Raw genomic sequence first — 19,323 nt, forward strand, 5'->3', positions numbered from 1 at the left:
TTTTCTCTTTTCTTCGTTAACTTTCTTACTCCATTTTTCTCCCTTTTCTCAATCGTGTTCTTCTTTCTGTTAGAACACATTTGTTTGTTTGGCCAGGGAGCAGATGGTGGGCATTTTGGTAAATATTTTTCCATAATGCTGGCAATCTCAAACTGAGATCCAGTTGCCCGTATTCCTTCTCTCATTAAATCCTTATAACACTGCCAGGAATTAGGTGGTGGTATAGTCATTTTAGATGAATGAGTAAGTGGAAGCATGGAGATATTAAGTAACTTGCTCATATTCTCACAGCAAGTATGAGACAGTATTAGATTGAACATGTTTTGTTTATGCCATTAATCATTTGAGCCTGCATGTTTAACATTTTTTAAAAATTAGTTGTCAACATTTTAAAGTAGAAAGAGTTCACAAAAATTCATATTCCTGGTTTCCTTATTGCCACATTACAGCAAATGCCTGGAACTTAGTAGCAGCTACACCCTGTAGAAGGGATATGTGCTCTCCTAGAGTTTCACAGACCCCTACCTGGCTCATATATCATTTATATTACCCTCCTGGTCCTTGTAAGTATTTCGGTTTTTTTTGTTTGTTTGCTTTTATTTTTGGTATTTTAGTTTTTGAACTTCACATACAGAGGAAAAGGCCGCCATGGGCCTCAGCAGAGCTTTGCTCAGTCCATCAGCCTGCGTTTTGTACTCAGTGCCAAGGGAGGGCGGCTAGATGCAAATGCTCACTTAATCATCACACTTTTTCATACCTTATTATCCCTCCTATAGCTTTCAGCTATATCTGGTGTTTTCTATGTATGGAGCATTTCTGTCTCTTTCTCCAGGGATCTTTTTATATATACCTACATATAGAAGATTGGTGTGAAAGTGGTGGCTGTGTGGTAGGTGGTAGATTGGTGCCTGACTGCTTTGTGTTAATAACCACTCATATAGACTTTCAGCCAACCTCTTTTTAGTTCCACCTTTTATATGCTCCCTCCCCTCCCCGCCGGCCTTTTTTGGGTGCTCTGGACAGGGTATATTAGTTTGCTTCTTGTTCACATTTCTTGATTGCTAGCGCTTAGGCTTCAACTTTCTTTAGTTTGCTTAGGTCACCACTCCTTCAGACACTTGATGATCATCAGAAAAATTTGATTGTCGCTTAGGTCCTCAGTTCTCCCTTCTCCTATCCTTGTGAGTTTATATCCTTTTTTATTCTTTCTGTAATTTTAGTGAAGTGTCTAGAGGGAGAGAAGAGATTAAAAAACATTTAATTTTCCATTTTTTCCCCTGATACAGCTTTTTCTTTCAAAAACTAACTACATTAATGTGTTCTGACCTTAAATTTTTACTTGATTCTGTTCTTTTTCCATCTTGCCTTAATTTTTATGTTTAAAGTTTTCAAAGTTTCACTTGTACAATGAATACTTTTATGTACTTTTTGTCTATAGATTAACCAATTGTTAGTTTATTTATTTTGAATAAATACTGTTTAATTTCAGTAAATATGGATTGTAGCAATATTTTAGTGTCTCATATTCTGAGTATATATAATAACTTTTTCAGTTTGTCTTCTGTTGATGGACATTGTTTGCTTCTTGTAAATGCTTTAAAAAGCTTATATGTACATTTTCTTGTTATAAATGAACTCATTAACCATCAGAGTGCTATTTTTTTAAACATACTACCAGTTTTTTAAATAATCTGTAACCAACAGCGTATGTGATTGTCATTTTATATCCCAGTGATTGATTTTCTTTTCTCCTCCACTAGACTGTGAGCATCCTAATTTGTTAGTAAAGCCATGGACTTTCCCTCCCTACCACAAACACTTATTAAATGATAATATATATGTGCCAGGCACTCTTCAGTCTGTATCTTGCTAGTCCTTTTTTGCCTTACTTGAGACTGTAGACTAGTTCCCTTTTCACATCCTTTGGGGACCACACTCTTGTTTTTCCTGTTCTAACTATTCCTTATCAATCTTCTTTAAGTATTATTTCTTCCTCTGCATTCACTGTAAGAATTGATCTCTTTCAGTTTTGTCTCTGTCTCATTGTGTTTCTTAGTCATGATTTTAATTGCCACCTATATGCTGATGATTCCCATTAAACCCTTCCTAAGCTTTACATGTGTAATTGTAAAAACCTAATGGATCTCTCCAAGCTTCCTCACATTCAATATACTCTTATCAGAATTTATCATCTTTTCTTCATCATTCATTCATTTTCTTACATTTCCTTTCTATATGATAATACCATCGTTCAAGTTTCCCAGGACAGAATCCTGGGTATTATTCTAAATTGCTTCTGTTTTCAAGCTCCAAGTTCTACTGACTTTTCCTTCCAGATATTTCCCAGATTTAGCTCTTTCTTTTCTTCTAGAAGTAGGAGTCTACTTTTTGCTTCCAGGTTTTTTCGGTTCTCTACCGTACTGGTAGAATGAACTATCTGAATTGTATCTGAGTCTACGGCCATACCACCCTGAACGTGCCCGATCTCCTCTGAATCGTATCTAACTGTATCTTGTTTCCCTTCTGCCAGGAATTTGTATCTGAATTATATCTGGCTGTATCCCTTTCTTATTATGACAGAACAGAATCTCTGTTACTGGGTCAATGACTGCCTCTCTAGGTTTATCATTTACTACTTCCTGCCTCGTTTATTATTTTCTAGTAATATATAATTATCCATATGCTCTGTACATCACTGTACTTTGCAACAAACTGTTATCTCTGCCTAGCATGCCCTTGTTTCTTTTACTTGGGTTAGCCTTTAATTAAAATTTTACATAATCATCCTCTCTGTTTAGTTTTCTCTTTCTTCCAGCATGGGCAAAAGGTACCATTTCTGTGTCTCCACTGTGATCATTGTACTGACTGCATACTATTAGAGTGTTTATTTTTCTGTCCTTGTATACAAAGATTGTTCTATTCAGTGAAAAAAAAATCTTCAATGTGTAAAATAAAGTAATGGTTCAGTAATTTTCTTGATAACGTGTGTCTAAAAATTTTAGGTTATTAGAATCATCTATTTGCAGTTTGTTTTCTTTATAAATCTAAGCTAAACTGGGGGCTGGCCTTCTCATGGATAGATATGTGCTCAAGGAGTACAAATATAATTTTTTATCTCAAAGGAAAGATGAGCATTGCTGCTGAAAACATAGTAATGCCAGAACCTAATGCCATTTAGCTTACCTTCTAATTTGAAGTACTTGTTGCCTCTTCCTTGTCCCTGCCTGAAATTTGCATGCATAGTATAGTGTTCTGCTGTTTGAAGATAGTGGGTCAAGAATTTTCATATTCACTTCCTAGATTAGATTTGAAAACATTAAAATTATGACTAAATATCTTTAGGTTCGTTTTACTTACCTGGAAAAATAAATAACATTTGCCAATTTTATTAGAAATTGGGCTGAAAAATTGTAAAGATTTTGAGAGACCTTTTCTTACCTATCTTTTGTTTCTGAATTATAGTTACAGATGTAGAGCTGAAACGACTGAAAGATGCCTTCAAGAGGACCTGTGGACTCTCGTATTACATGGGCCAGCACTGTTTCATCAGGGAAGTGCTTGGGGATGGAGTACCTCCAAAAGTTGCGGAGGTAATCTTTACATTCTAGGTTTTATTTTCAGATAGTTATCCACCAGCCTGATTTCTTGAGGGGCCTCCTGGTTTTAACAAATTTAATCTTCCCCCCAATTATTAATTATCAGTTTTCTTACTGAGTAGGTAAATAGGTCTTGTTTTAGATGTCAATATGGCTGTGTTCTTAGAGGCCAAATGGAAGTATGGTAGAGATACAATTCTGCTTCTTTTGTACTTCTGAGCTTTAATAGCTACTGATTATAATCATGAAATCATTTGTATAACTGGCCTTATTTTTATAAACTTCATCACTTTGACATAATTTTTATATTGGGACTATGTTTTATAAATTTTATGTTAAAGAAAACCTTTCCAAATAGTAAAATCTAATTAAATTAATTCTATAAAATTAAATGTTATAAATGAAACACTAGCTAATTGGAACTTGTGAAGGCTTATTTAAATTCTACTAAAATTTTTAGGTAGAGATAAAATGTGCTAAGTTGACACAGATATTCCCTTTCTAAAAATAATGTGTTTACTATTTTATAGGAATATGCACAGATATTTATTGTGTCATTCTAAATGCAAAATGAGAATAAAAGTAATAAAACAGTGAAAATTATAATAGGAATTTTAAAATATAGCTAACATACAATAATATATTAGTTTCAGGTGTATACCAGAGTTATTCAATATATTATACTAGCATTTAAGACAAAAAGATGATAAGAAAATAGGAAGATTAATTCATACTGAAACAGAGAACCCAGTAAGTCATATTAGGGAAAAAGTTAACCCTGTCATAAATCTGAAATAATGACCAAAAAAAGCACATAATTTTACATAAGAATGCATATAAGAGAATTAATAAAAATCTTTAAAAATAAATAAATAGAGCTTAGAGGTGAAAAATAAAATATGTTGTAAAAGAAGAAAAAAAAGAAAAATGGTTCTAGCTAGTTTATACTAGGTAAATATATCATCCGTGCTAGCTAACTTTACTTAAGAACTCACTCCATGTGTTTTCCATAATAAAGACACATCTTGCAAAAAATAATTTATATAGTATCATATAAAAATTTGGAATTTAGAATATTTCATTTTAGGATATAACTAGCAATTTCATGAGATAATATAAGTTGCCAGTTAGAGGAAGGGATTTAAACTGAGTCCATAGTAATTAATTCAAGATGCTTCCAAATTCAAATACAGATTTTTCCCACTACAGAAAGTAGAACGTTCCTAATGAAACCTTTTGTAAGTCTAAATGGCATAGAGTGAATACACAGAATAAATCAAGATAAAGTACAGATGCTCACAGACACAGTTCAAAGTATGGCATCTTGATGTTGAGATGCTGAGTCTAGTTCCTGGGGAAGGAGCTTGGTAGTGCTACTCTCACTACTCCTGGTATATACTGCCTCTAATGGCTCACTGTAAAATAAACACTGAATGTTGTTTTTGCTTTCACTTTTTTTACTAAATGTGAAAATCCTCTTTGTATTTCCTTCAGTTAGTGAAAACAAGTACTAATGTAGGTCTTTTGTAAAAGTGAAGTAGCCTAAAGGGAACTTTCAAAAATCGGGCGATACCCGTATATGCTGACTTCAGCTTTTCTTTTCCCTTAGCTCTTTTTTTAAAGTCAAAACTGTCAGACTCAATGTAATTCATGGTGCTGAGAAAAAGTTACATGAGAATATCTGACTCTTCTCTTTGGATGATTTATAAAGATTTTCATGTGTACATCTCTACACCTGTAAACAGATAGCCATTCAGGTCCTTGTCCATATTTTAGTTGGTTTGATCCAAGTCAGATACATAATTTGCTAATGTATTCTCCCATTCTGTAGGTTGTCTTTTCAGTCTCTTGATGGTGCCCTTTGAAACACAAGAGTTAAATTCTGATGAAATCCAATTTACCTGTTTTTCCCTTTATCACTTTTGATTTTGGTATTGTATCTAAGAATTCATTGCCTAACCCAAAGTCACAAAGATTTATCTTTTTGTTTTCCTCTAAGAGTTTTATTTCTTACATTTACATCTCATCTATTTCATGTTAATTTTTGTGTATGATGTGAGGAGTCTAACTTTGTTCTTTTACAGATGGTTCTCCAGTTCTAGGACCATTTGTCGAAAATACTAGTCTTTCCCATTGAATTTTCTTGTCACTCTTGTTGCAAATTAGTTGACGATAGCATAAGATTTTATTTCTGGATTCTCAATTCTATTTCATTATTTCTGTGTCTGTCCTCATGTCAGTATCACCTTGTCGTGATTACTGTAGCTTTGTAGTAAGTTTTAAATCAGAAAGTGTCTTTTCTCCAGCTTTGTCTATTTTCAAGTTGTGTCTGTTCTGGGTCCCTTGTATTTACATATGAATTTTAGGATTAGTTTGTCAATTTCTGGGGGGAAAAAAAAGCAGCTTGGATTTGATAGGGATTGCACTGAATCTATAGATTGATTTAATGAGTATTGCCGTTTTAACAATATTTAAGTCTTCTGATTTTTGAAACGAATGTTTTTTCGTTTATTTCGGTTTTTAATTTCTTTCATGATGTTTTATAGTTTTCAGTGTACAAGTCAAATGTCTATCAACTGAACAATATATAGTGTATCCATACAGCGTAATATTTGTTAACAAAATGGGATGAAGTTTTTAGATGTGCATGGTTGAACCTTCAAAACATGCCAAATCAAAGAAGCCAAATATAAAGACTGCATATTTTTTAATTCCATTTATATGAAATGGCCACAATAGACAAATCTACAGAGACAGAAAATAGATTAGTGGTACTTTGTTAAAATTTTAGCTGATTTTTTTTCTTACTCTTTTGCATGGCAGCTGCATCTTCCTCCCATGCTCTACATTGGAGAGGCAGTCTGAGTATCTTGTGTTTGGGAGGAATCTGTCCTTCTTGGGGTGTTAGACTACTTAGTTGCCTTGCGATCTGAACTTTCTGATGGGCCTAAGAGATGTAACATTATAGTTTATCTGGCTTTTTCTAGTTTTTTGTTTATGAGTGGCATTCTTTCAGGCTTTCTGTATCTCAGGTGGAAGTGGAACTCACTGCAGTATTATTTTTATATGACTATTTCATAAATTTCATTTAACCCAAAACTATTTCAAGAATCTCTGTTTTTTTGACTATCTCTAAGAGTCATCTCTGGCTACAATAATTAATTGTTTTATAAGAATGATCTTAATTTTAAATTGTAAAATCCACAATGATAGTTTCAGTTTCACTGTAGTTAACACTTTTTTGGTGTAAACTCTAGAACAGTATTAAACACAATAGAAATTATATAAATGCTTTTAGTGATGATGATGAACTTTTTTTGCCCTATTATTTACTGACTTAGGTTTATTTTAAGTGAGGAAGGGTGCTATTAGCATGCGGGTATTGATTAGTACATATATTATGTAAATTGTAAAGTATTTTAAGGAACTAAGTACTTCTTTGATTAATCTCTGCTATTTTGTCAGGAAAGGAAGCCTTTATAGCTTCTCATACAATAATCTAAAAAGATGAGTGAACCTCATTAAACTCAGTTCTGCATTCTTAAAAAATGAGCTTGTGGCTTATTTCAAGCATCCTTCGAAGATAGGCAGGTGAGTAGATAGACTTCATCAGCTTTTGTGTGTTTAAGAAAGGGAGAGAATTTATGAGTGTAATTCATATATGCAGAGTTCTGAAGTTATTTGCTGAAGGAGAAATGGTATATCTCAAAATAGAAATATAAGTTGGGCAGGTAGTTTTGAAGCTTGAATTTAATTTTAGTGGATAGTAGACTCACTGAATAGGATCTGTACTCTATAGCTGCAGGGAAATGAAATTAAGTGATAGGATTTATAAGCAAAGTGATTAGTTGCAAAGCTTAGGAAGTAATCATGGACCCAGTGAGACCTTAAAACCTCACAGAGAGCTTGGGCCTTACGTCTGGGTAAAGAAGGTCACCTACTCTTGGCAGGATGCAGAAGTTAATGTTTTGAGGCACAATAGCATTATTTTAATGTCAGTATGTCAGTAGGAAAAGCCACAGGAACCACTTAAGTTGCCAATTGTGGATGGAGAGAGAACTTTATGCCCTAGTTCGTAAGTGTTTTTCTTTATAATAGAAGTAATAACATACATCTTTGAGCAAGGAAGGGTGTTTTTGGAATCTTAGTGCAAAAGGATGATGAACTTAAAAAGAAAATAACTTTACTCTTTTATTAATTAAAGAAGCAATGTAAATTTCTAAATTATTTTCTGGAAGAGAGTAGCTATATATTTTTAGAGCGAAAGAGATTTATCTAGGATTGAACTGAACTCCCATTTTTTTACCTTCTCTGAAGACTTCCTGTGATTAATTCCAAGACAGAGGCTGTTTTGGATAAGGAATAACATGACAATTTACAATTTTTAGAATTTAAGCATTGATTTCATTAGACTCATTATTTCTAGGACAGGTTAGTGTAATTAATATCTTGATGCAGTTCTAATCTTGCTTGTAATAGTATCCATGTGTTATTTGGAAGAAGCAAGAATTTGAGGAGGTTGAGAAAACAAGGTTAAAACAAGGTAAATGGAAAGTAAAAGAAAAATGTGTTCTATTTGAAATTGGACTTTTCTGAACCAAGGCCACTAACTCTTAATAATCCAAGTGTTTATATTTTCTTTAGGGTGTTGCTCACCCCTCCCCAGCCATGACCCACCCCCAAGGAAATCTAATAACAAAACATTTCCTTGTAGTATTAATTTGTAATTGTTTATTTGTTTTTACATTCATTTAAAAGTGGTTTTTACCATTTACAAAATCTTCTAGGCAAGTGAATTTATAGTAGCTACTCATTAACTATTCCTTTTAACTTAAATCCATATCTCAAGATTGATTTTGGTTCTGAATGACTGGCTAGTACAATAATACTGCCCACCTTCCTCCATATAAGCTGCCTCTGACAATTTTAGCCCACATTGTTTTTCTTCCATCTGTAAACTCTTACAAGTATTAAAGTCTGCCTCTGTACTACAGATCACAACATTTTATTTGATAATGGCTTGTTCACTAATTGTTCATTTAAATCTCATCTTTCAACTAAGTTACAATTCTTGTTGGGCAGATTTTATGACTTTTTAAAAACCTTCCCCAGGATACTACATATATAGTATAAACATAATGAGTATTTGATTTATTAATGCTTTTATTTTTTTAGCAAAAAAAAATTCTGTTACAAGCATGACCAGGAAACTGAAGTCAGTTAGCATTGCTAACTTTGCAATCTTTGAACATTTAACCTTTCTCAAATTAGAGGAAAATGCACATTTTAAGCAAAAGCAATCTTAGAACCTAGAGTGTGTTCAGACATAATGATCAACATGTGAATACAGCTGATTAGTAGGGTATTTTTTCATTATTATTGGTAAGTTTATGCTGAGGTATTCATATTGCATTTAGATGTCCCCTGGGACTAGGGACATGAATTTACTAGATAGTGTAATAAATTTATGGGGACTCTCGACCGTAGAATAATGATTTGTTTGCTTCTTGTTTTCATGTGAGTTGATCTGTATTATTGATTACATCCCTTTATGTTGGATTTACTAGCACCCTGGGTGACAACTTTCTTGAAAACTCTAGTCTTTGATTGTTAGCTCTTGGTGCTATTGATCATTGACTGTTGTAACATATTAAAATAACTAATGTGTTTATATCAACCAGGGCGAAGCAATCTAAGTTTTCATTGGTAACAGTACATCCTGATCTCTACATTATAGCTGATAGGATACTGGTTTTAAATCTTTTCCTGTAACTAGAATCTGTAAAATATTCACTAGTCTTTATCTTAACTGCGTCACTTTTTGTTTACAGTCTAATATTTTAAATTTCAGTTTTTCAGTATTTTTCTTTATAAGACTGGACAAAAAAGGATTGCAGGTGTTCTATTAGATGAAGATAATAACCGAATATATCACTCTCTTCTTGTAAAATTACATATGAACTTTAAAAAAATGTGCATTATCATCTAGATGATTCTTAACTGTCAAGTTTTATCCTAGAGTGATTTTTAAACAGCTTCATAAACTATTGAAAAAGTTTATAGTAGAAGAATTGACATGTCATTAAGGATCAGTGAGCTCCTTGTATAAAACATTACATGAGGTACATTACATAAATTATGAATGTTCTAAGTGGTATGCCAGATATCAAAGAAGTTATTCACTTATATTAGTACTAAAATACTCTTATAGAAAATAACTTATGCATAATCACTTGTTTTTAATCCTTGGTCTATTAACTGAGCTCATATACTGGTGTAGTAGATGATAAAAACAATTGGTATCCTGTTCACGTCATTCTTGATAAGACACTTTTAATCCAATAGTATGTTTCTTAATTGGTTTTGTAAGTTAATTTATAACTGGCGGTATTAAAAACTCTGCCAAAATTTGGCTAAGTTTGACTGTAGAAGTTGCAAAATCATATAAAAGGAATTCTAAATGGTAGGGGGGTGAATGTAGAGCGGAGGCATCTGGGTTCTTATCCTTTTTCCCTCTCCTACCATGCCCATAGGTGGAATAAATATAGCTATATTTTATTGAGTACCTACCTAATAAATTTCTATTTGTAACAGAAATGAAACTATTTTTATGTTTGCCTTGTATAGGGTAGTTATTAAATTTTAAGGCTATCATCTTTGACTAGTATAAGTTATTATATTCAGTATTTAGATAAAAAAGGGAGAAGAATTGTAAAATATAATTGAACTTTATTTTCATATTTTTATCATTAAGTGGTAAATATCAGGATCTTTTCTTAATGTGCTTCTAAATGTAATTGATGCTTTATTTTTTCTGAGTAGCTGATTGAAATATGAAGAGGAAAGAATTCATGTTCAGATTCATTTATATCCACAGCTTTGGGGTACATTTTTCTTTCCCAGTTTTCTTTTAAGTTATAAAAACATCTTGAATTACCTTTCTGAGAATCCGAGGTGTTGTCCCAAATATGCTAGCTTGAAAAAGATGGACTCTCTATATAAAAAAAGTCACCATAAACAAACAAACAAGTAAATAAATAGAAAAAGATGGACTCTAAAAAACTGTTAGCTATGTAATTGCAGACATTATATGCTGTATACATTGCAGTTTAAATATATGTATGTACAACACATAAGCAATGTAACTACATATATTGTAGGTTCAAATATAAATATATAACATTTTATAAAAAAATTGTGGTTTTTAGGATTATTTTTGTTATTAAGAAATATTTCAGTCAGTTTTGGGATTTTCAGGGACGTATTCTCCGGAAATAAATGAAGAAACATGAAGAAACAGCAATATATCCTCCTATATTCATGCAAACTAGTATTGGATAGAAAATTATTTATTGAAAAATGTTTATATATTACAGCTAAAAAGGAAGTCCTTATGATAGTCCATTCTTTTTTGACAGTAGTTTTCTTTAGTAAGTCTTGTTTATTCCCATTATTTAGACTAGATAGTTGTTATAAAATGTCTGTGAATAAAAGTTCTTTGCAATGAACTCACCCAATAATAGCATACAATAAATGAGTTACAACACATACAGTAAAACTTATCAGTGTATTTTCTCCCATATTAACTTGGCATTCAAAATTAATTAATTAATTTTCTCCCATATTAATTGATAATTGTTTTCTCAACAATATATATTTTAAAATTAATTCATGGCAATATGTTTTAAAGAAATGTAGCTTTGTATTTTTAGTTACTAAAGTTAGATAACTGAAGTTTTTATTTTTATTTTCCTCAGAAGTGATGATACTAATAAAATATATTTCTTCATTGAGCAGTCTTTCTTTGACAGTCTTCCTTTTAAAATAGAAGCATATTTAAACTATTAGGTCTATTCATCATAAATATAAGATGTTTTTCACAATGAGGATTTTCTCTTACTACTTTGTAAAACTGTATTCAGTGATTCCTCAATAAAACAGAAGATCTTTTAATATATGCAACAACATGAATGAATCTCAAAACCATTATGCTAAGTGAAGGAATCCAAGTAAAAATGGAGCACATGCTCATGATTCCATTTATATAAAATTCTAGAAAATGCAAAGTAATCTGTCAAGAAAGGAAGCTTACTTGAAGACGGAAGTGCTGGTATTGGTGCAGGAGGAAGAAGGGCAAGGGATAGATTACATAAGGATGTGAGGAAACTTTCAAGGTGATAGAAATGTTTGTTTTCTTGATTGTGGTGATGGTTTCAGTGGTATGACATGACATGACAAAACCGATTCATTGTACATTTAAATGTGTACAGTCTGTTATACCCTAGTTATTTCTCAAAAACTTTGTAAAACATTTAATTAGAATTACTTTTTGAGTTTTTTAGGAAGAATACTTAACGCTGCCTGGAGAAGTAAGCCTGAAGTATAAAAATTGAGTATTGATAGAATGTATCATTTTTCTTTCAGTCTTTGTTAGGATATTTAGATTTTAGTTCTAACTTTATTTTTAAAGATTATGAAGTAAAAAATAAATCTAACTTTTCCTCGTCACTTAAGTTCTAAGGCTAAAGAACTTCTAACCCTTTTTCCAGAATTGTTGTAGAAGTTTAGGTATATGACCAGCTAGACTATAATTGGAAGAGTTAGAAGTGCAGTTAAATTGTAATGTTCTACTTGTTGACTTTGAGATGCGCCTGAAGTAGAGGGAAGAAGGATATGGGTTAGGTTAGGTTGGAGAAATTAGGGCAGTGAAAGGAAGGAATTCCCAATGATTAATTTGGAACTCTGCCTTTTCTCTCTTGATTTGTAGTTGTGGGTTAAATTAAACTTAGAAAATCAAAATTAAAACAAGATTTCAGAATGAGATCATTAAGAATAGAAGGTCCAGGATAATTAGTTTCCAAGAAAAGTACAGATAGTAAAGCAAAATAAGAACAGATAAAGGGAGCCAGTTGTGAGACAAAGATCCAGTCGTAGGATGATGGATTAGGTGTGGAACAACAAAGAAAAAAATGATCCGGGGATCTCCACAGGCAGAATTCAGGGGTTCTAACTCCAAGGAGAGCAATTTTAACTTGAAACCTAGTAATTGAACCTGAAGCCTTAACAGACTCTTTCAAGCACTAGGGGTCTAAAGAGAATTCTTCTTTGGGATGGGAATAAATCAGCAGTCAAAAAGGGACAAATGTTTGCTTTAAAGGAAGGTACTAAGTGAAAGGAGAGTTACAACCTGAATCTTCAACCAATGCCAAGCTCATTGAGAGGATATACTAATAATTTACCTCATTGATATCTAGTGATACTGTAGTTTATGTTCTGAGTGTGTCTTGTGGTTGTATATTTGAATAGCCTTTAGTAGACAAGGTATCTTTAGAGACCAAAAAAGAGGTTAAGACTGTGACTTTCAGGATTTGCAATCCATTTGGTGGTAGCAGAAAGTTACCTAAGGCAAACAGACATAGTAATCTGATTTGTCCAATCAATCTTGGGATTAGTTTATTGGTCTGACAGTCTGTCATATATAAATAGGTAATGTACAGAGGTATTTTGGATATTTTGCTTAGTGAAAACTTGTTTGCTTTTGGACTTAAGGAAGAGAAGTAATAGTGTCCTATTCTGTAAATTTAAGAAAAATATTAGTAACTTACTCTCTGACTCATATTATCATATGGGTTCATGCCTAGCATGTAATAGTCAACAGTTCTGTGGGATATATACCTAACATAGACTTATGGAGCCCTGGATAATTCTTATGTTTAAAAAGAATGGTTTTCAGGGCAAATAAAATAAGGTATACCAAGAATATGGAACAATTAACATGTTTAAGTTCTTTCTGAAAATTTAACATTTTCCATTTAACAATTGATTCTTTAACAATAAAGTAACTTGACAGGCTAGTAATCTATATAAGTAAAATTAATTTCTGTCTTTTAGAACATCCTGTGAGAATAACCAGACTTATTTTCATAAAACTTGGTAGGTCTTTTTGGGGGAGACAGGGCTTACATTATAGACTATTCTAAACCACGTGCATAAATTTTCCTTTGGTGATTCTCTGGGAGAACCTCAAAGAGGTAGCTATCTTACAGAGTTTCTCATACCGAGTCCAAGAATTCCATGTGACAACCACAGTGTTAAGTCCCAGTAGAATGAGAAAATAAACTATGTTGTCAAATATGGACCCTAAATCAAGTTACCAAGGCAGATGATTTGAAATTCAGGCTTTATGACTGACCCATGTAACTGTGGGAAATATATTACTCCTCCCTCCCACCCCCTCTCAAAAGTGACCGAAAAATAAGTTTTATTTTTCCTTTGTGTAAAAGAATTTCAAAGTTAGGCGTTGCAGGGATTGAATGGCAGCTCTACTTTGTCATTAGGGACCCAGGGCCTGTTTGATCAAAGATCCTTTCCTGAAAGTCTACCCATTGACTTCCCATTGCGTCTCATTGGCTGTCCCTAGTTGTAAGAGACTCTGGAAAGTATAAGTTTAAACAGGCACATTAAGAGCTTGGAAAAAATTGGTGTTCTATTACTAAGGAAGAAAGAAAAAAAATATATTGTATGAACAGCGAACATTACTGCCACAAGCTGTATAATGTAAGTTGTGTTATGACCTAGGGTAGGTAGAGACAGGAATTTATTTAAATAGATAGGACAGTGCTTCTGTATAGATGAAAATTATATTTACTAAAATTGCCTTTAAAAATATAATAAATGTTTTAGTTATAGTTTCTAAATTGAATTACAGTGTTCTTTTGTTTTCAGTTACCCTCTGTTTCATGTTTGATAGTACTGTGCACTATTATTTGTTAATTGATTTAAATGAAATAGGTAATGGTGTTCATGGGAAACCTTTAAAACTTATAGAAGTATTTTTAGTGAAGAGTAAGCATTCTCCATTTTATCTCCATTACCTAGGGTCCTTCCTTAGCAGCATCCAGTTTTCTGTTTTGTAAATAAAGTTTTTAAATTATTATTTTTTCATTGTGATATATGCACATAGTTAAAGCAGAATCAGAAAGAACTAGTGAAAAACTAGAGTTCTTGTCTCCACCTACCTCGATCTTAAGGGTTCTAGAGGGAACTACTTTATAGTAATAGCTTCTGGTATATACCTCCATTTTCTAATACTGTTCTTCACTGCTATTTCTTAGTTGATTCTAGATTTTATCCTTTGCTTTCCAGTTGCAGAAGATTTGTTGCTTTCTTATATATTTTTCTCCACATCTTCTCAATGCAATTATATCAATATTTTTGGTTAAATCAGTATTAGTTATTTACAAAATTATGACTGCAAATATCCCCTGCAACATAGTGTATTGTGATTTAGTTTTTTTTTCCAATTTGATTTCTTGTTTTTGTCCCCTGGATTTAACAATCGCATTATTTTTCATTTGCTTAGTTTTCATACATAGGGCTAAATCATCTCATACCCTCCAATGGCTTTTTAGTATAATTTTCCATGAGACAAAGGTTAGTTTTTCTTCTAAATGAATTTTTAGCTTAAATATTTTAGTTGTGATATATGTATATATATCGTCTGTTTGTCTGTCTATCTATCTATATTGGGCTTTCTTTCTTTCCTTTATATTCCATGAACTTTTATGCTTTTTGGCCCTCATTGTCCCAACTGTGAATTTAAAAAGCTCTGATGCAAGGTTTAATTAATGAGTTTTCTTTATTTACTTTTGAAATATTGTGGGACATCAAGATAAAATATGGGAGGTGAATTAAGGGTGAATTTTAATCACATCATTTGCATGTTGTTAAATTATCATTAATAAAAACAATAGGAATATATTAGATATAAAATTACATCTGTACTAAGCAGTTAACCTCAGAGGAAGGAGAAATCAGGCTTAAGAATTTTTTTTTCCCTTGCCTCATGTGAAAGAAACTGAGATAGTCCTTTAAAAATAAAATTAGTAGCATGTGTGAAAATGTGTTTTAATTTTTGACAGATTCTAGCTAGAGTTTAGCTTTTTTAATAGTTTCAGTTTATAGCTGGTACTGTTCGTAGAAATTAGTAGTAGGCAAAATAATTTGCTTAGGTATTTTATGTATGGGTGGCAATTTTACCAGCTCTGAGGAATGATTTCTTCGTTAATTTCCAAGTGAAAGAAACAATAGAAGTGTTCTGACTTTTATATAGAAAATAGTGCTCGCGTATAATACCTCACATTTAGATTAATTATGAACTATTTTTTCCATCTTCATTCTTTCTTGCATTTGATTTTCAAAAATAAAATTTGGGAATGAGGAATAAAAACGCCTTGCAGGAGCAGTCTTCAGAAAAGTATGTTAAAATTTGTTATATGTACCAGATCTTTGTTTTGAATGAAATAGTAGTATTTTTTTCCTAACAGTTTCCTAATTATTGATATATAATGCATGCTATTTAATTCACCCATTTAAAGTATACAGTTAATGCCCTTTAGTTTGTTCAAAGAGTTGTGCAGCCATCACCACAATCAATTTCATCACCCCAAAAAGAAACACTATACTTTGTCATTCTGTTCTTTCCATATCCTCCCCTGCCAGCCCTAGGCTAAATAATGTACTGATTACTTTCCATCTCTATAAAGTTACCTATTCTGGAATTTCTTATAGATGGAATCATAAACTATATGGTCTTCTGTGACTGGCTCCTTTGACTTAGATGAATTTTGAAAACATGCTATGTTGCAGCATGTATCAGTCCATTCCTTTTTATTGGTGATATTTGGGTTATTTCCACTTTTTTGTTTATTCATGCATCCGTTGGTTGATATTTGGGTTATTTCCACTTTTTGGTTGTTAAAAATATGATTCTTTGAACATGCTTCGGACAGATGTTTTCATTTCTTTGGTATATGCCTTGGATGAGATTTCTGGGTCATATAGTAACTGTGTTTAACCATTTGAGGAACTACCAGACTGTTTTTCAAGGTGGCTGCACCATTTTACACTACCACGGACAGTGTATGGAGGTTCCAGTTTCTCTGTATCCTTTCTACCTTTGTTACCTGTGTTTTAATTATAGACATCCTAGAGAACCAAGATGAAATGCCATTGGATTTTAAGTCACATATAACATACATTTTTTCTGGTTTGTAGTGTAATACTTATTGAATTTATCCCTCTAAGAACAATATTCTAAAAGTATAATTTAGATGTACAGAGGTACCTACTGTACTCACTTAAAAGAAACAGGATATTGAGTCTCAAGATCTATTAAGCACATCTTGTACAGCAGTGGACCTATTTTGTACCTAGTACTCACATTTAGAAAAACTTTCTGCATCTCATAAGGACTTATGCTTTGGTACTATTTATTTCTGTTCATCAGCTTTATTCAATAGTTGCTGAGTGCCAACTATAGGCACTTTATCAGAAAAGGGTGACTAAAGTCGAGGACAAACTTGAAATACAGTATCTTTCACGTAGTATCACTAAGGTTATGAAGAAAGCCATCTGATTAAAATAATTAACACTGAAGTGTTAATGATTAATAGACTATGCCATCACAAGGAGTCGTCTTTCATAACAAGAAGAACTGAAAATGACAATAACAAAACAAAATTATAATTTCCCTAAATCTCCTAGGTTTTCAACTAGTAGATTTAGGGAAATTATATTTTTGTTTTGTTATTGTCATTTTCAGTTCTAAAATTTCCATTTGGTTTTTTGTTATGTCTTCCATTTCTATGCTGAGGCTTTCCTTCTTTCCATTCAAAAGTATTTACCCATATTTCTTTGGGCATTTTTATAATGGCTCTTTCAAAGTCTTTGATAAGTCCAGTATCTGTCATATGTAAGTGTTGATGCCTATTGATTGTCTTTTTGTAAATGAATTAAGACTTACCTGGTTTTTTATATGCTGAATAATTTTAGATTATAGTCTAAACATTTTAAATATGTTACAAGATTCTGAGTCTCTATAAATCCTATGGAGACGTTGATATATTTGTTTTATCAGATCATTGATATTGATGGGTTCAGTCTGCGAGTTCCAACCAGTGTTCTTTTGGTTGTGGCTCCAGTGTTAGTTTTCAAAGACTTTGCAGTGTTATTTGGATCTTTACCACATGTTCCTCACCTAGTGGCCAGTCTGGAACCTGGGCAGTGATCTACCCTAAATTTTAATTCTCAGACTTTGTTTTGTTGGTTAGGGTCAGATCATATATGTGCAGTTAGGAGGTGAACCCAGCAACTTTCCTGAGCTCCTTTTTCCTCTCAATATCCATAATACTTTTCCTTTTCTTGGAGCTCCCATTTTCAGTCCTCTTATCAGAAAGCTGGTGCTTTAGTTGCCCTGCTGTGCCACACACTTCCTGCTATTGTGCCTGTGTCCAGAGCCAAGCTGTAGGACAACAGAGAAAGGAAAAAACAATGGCGTTTGTCTCACTTTCTTGGGACCATAACTACTCTGATTGGAAAGTGCGGTAGGCCAAATAATTGCCCCTCAAATCTCTAGATCCTGATCCCTGGAACCTGCATGTGGCATGTGTTTGTGGAATTGTGGTAATAAATGTGCATGTTCTAAAATGCCAAGTTTATTGCTTATTACTCTATCTGAAAATATTTTTATTAGAGAAATCTTCCTTCACTACTGGATATAGATTTGTATAATTACAGTTTGAGATTTTCAGTAGTGATTACTCTGAAAATTTATTGCGTGGGTGATATTGTTCTAATGATATTAAAGATATTTATAACTTCTTTTGTTTTATAATGAGTGTTCTAGTTGCCCTTGTGATTTAATAAAATAAAATCCAGCTATTGATAGATAGCTAGATCAAAATTTTCTCCATCTGAAAAGACTTCTAAAAATCTAAGAAAATAAGCTTTCAAAACGAAGATACTTATTAATGAGATGAGGAAGATTTAGAGTAATTAAGCACATGTATGGGAAGATGTATACATCTGTTTTTTGATTAAGGTTTTACAAAATGTTGTGCCAAGAAATAATAATTAAGTTCTTTATTTTTCTTCTTCACTGTGTCTCCCTTACCCCCATTTGATGCCTTGCACATAGATGCACAATAAATATTTATTATGTGAGGTATAATTTTTATCACTTACTTAGCTTTATGAATAGTTTATGTTTCCTTTTTTTAATTGGAAAAGGGTTATGTTATTTCAAAAAAGGGTTATGTTGTTTTCAAATAAGTCCAAGTTTTAAATGTGTCTATCTTTGTGGAATTATTTCCCTTTGTTATCGTGCCCTTATGAGAAAAACTAGCTATTAAAGCTAGTAGTAGGGAGAAAGTATTATTTCAAATACATTTAATATAAAATTTTTCCTAAAAAATTCTTTCTGTGGTGCATTTACACAAATACTCTGAAGATCTGTTCATTCTAAATTTTTTAATTGAAATTTTTATTAACATACAGATGCACATGCAGTTATTAAGAAAGAACACAAAGAGGTCCTTTTTATACTTTGCCAGTCTTTCCTGAAGGTAACATTTTGCAAATACATAATACCACAACCAGGATATTGACACTAATATTATCTACTGATATTTTCCTGCTTTCTGCAGTTTTATTTGGGTGTATATTAAATTCTATACAATTTTGTAACTCTCATGGGTTTGTGTATTCACCATCACAAGTCAAGATACTAAACAGTTGGTGCAGTCACCAAAGCTTGATGGTTGGATAACCTTTGGATTTTCTGGTGTTACAGGTCTTCTGTTGGTAGAAATCACCTATGGAACCTATGTGCAGTATGGTTTGCTGTTGTCCATTAATCTTCTAGTACTATCTTTGATTTCTGGTTCTG

The 19,323-nt window shown here is 32.4% G+C and overlaps 1 protein-coding gene across 1 annotated transcript in view; it reads left to right on the top strand.

The window, feature by feature from the left end:
* USP32 (ubiquitin specific peptidase 32) overlaps window positions 1–19,323 on the top strand; it is a 171,637-nt gene that overhangs the window by 37,138 nt on the left and 115,176 nt on the right. Inside the window, 1 exon segment of the mRNA XM_006924912.3 lies at window positions 3,463–3,590. Within this exon segment, the coding sequence (XP_006924974.1) occupies window positions 3,463–3,590 (128 nt within the window).

This window comes from Pteropus alecto, unplaced genomic scaffold, assembly GCF_000325575.1.
Source record: "Pteropus alecto unplaced genomic scaffold, ASM32557v1 scaffold98, whole genome shotgun sequence".
NCBI classification, from domain to species: domain Eukaryota; kingdom Metazoa; phylum Chordata; class Mammalia; order Chiroptera; family Pteropodidae; genus Pteropus; species Pteropus alecto.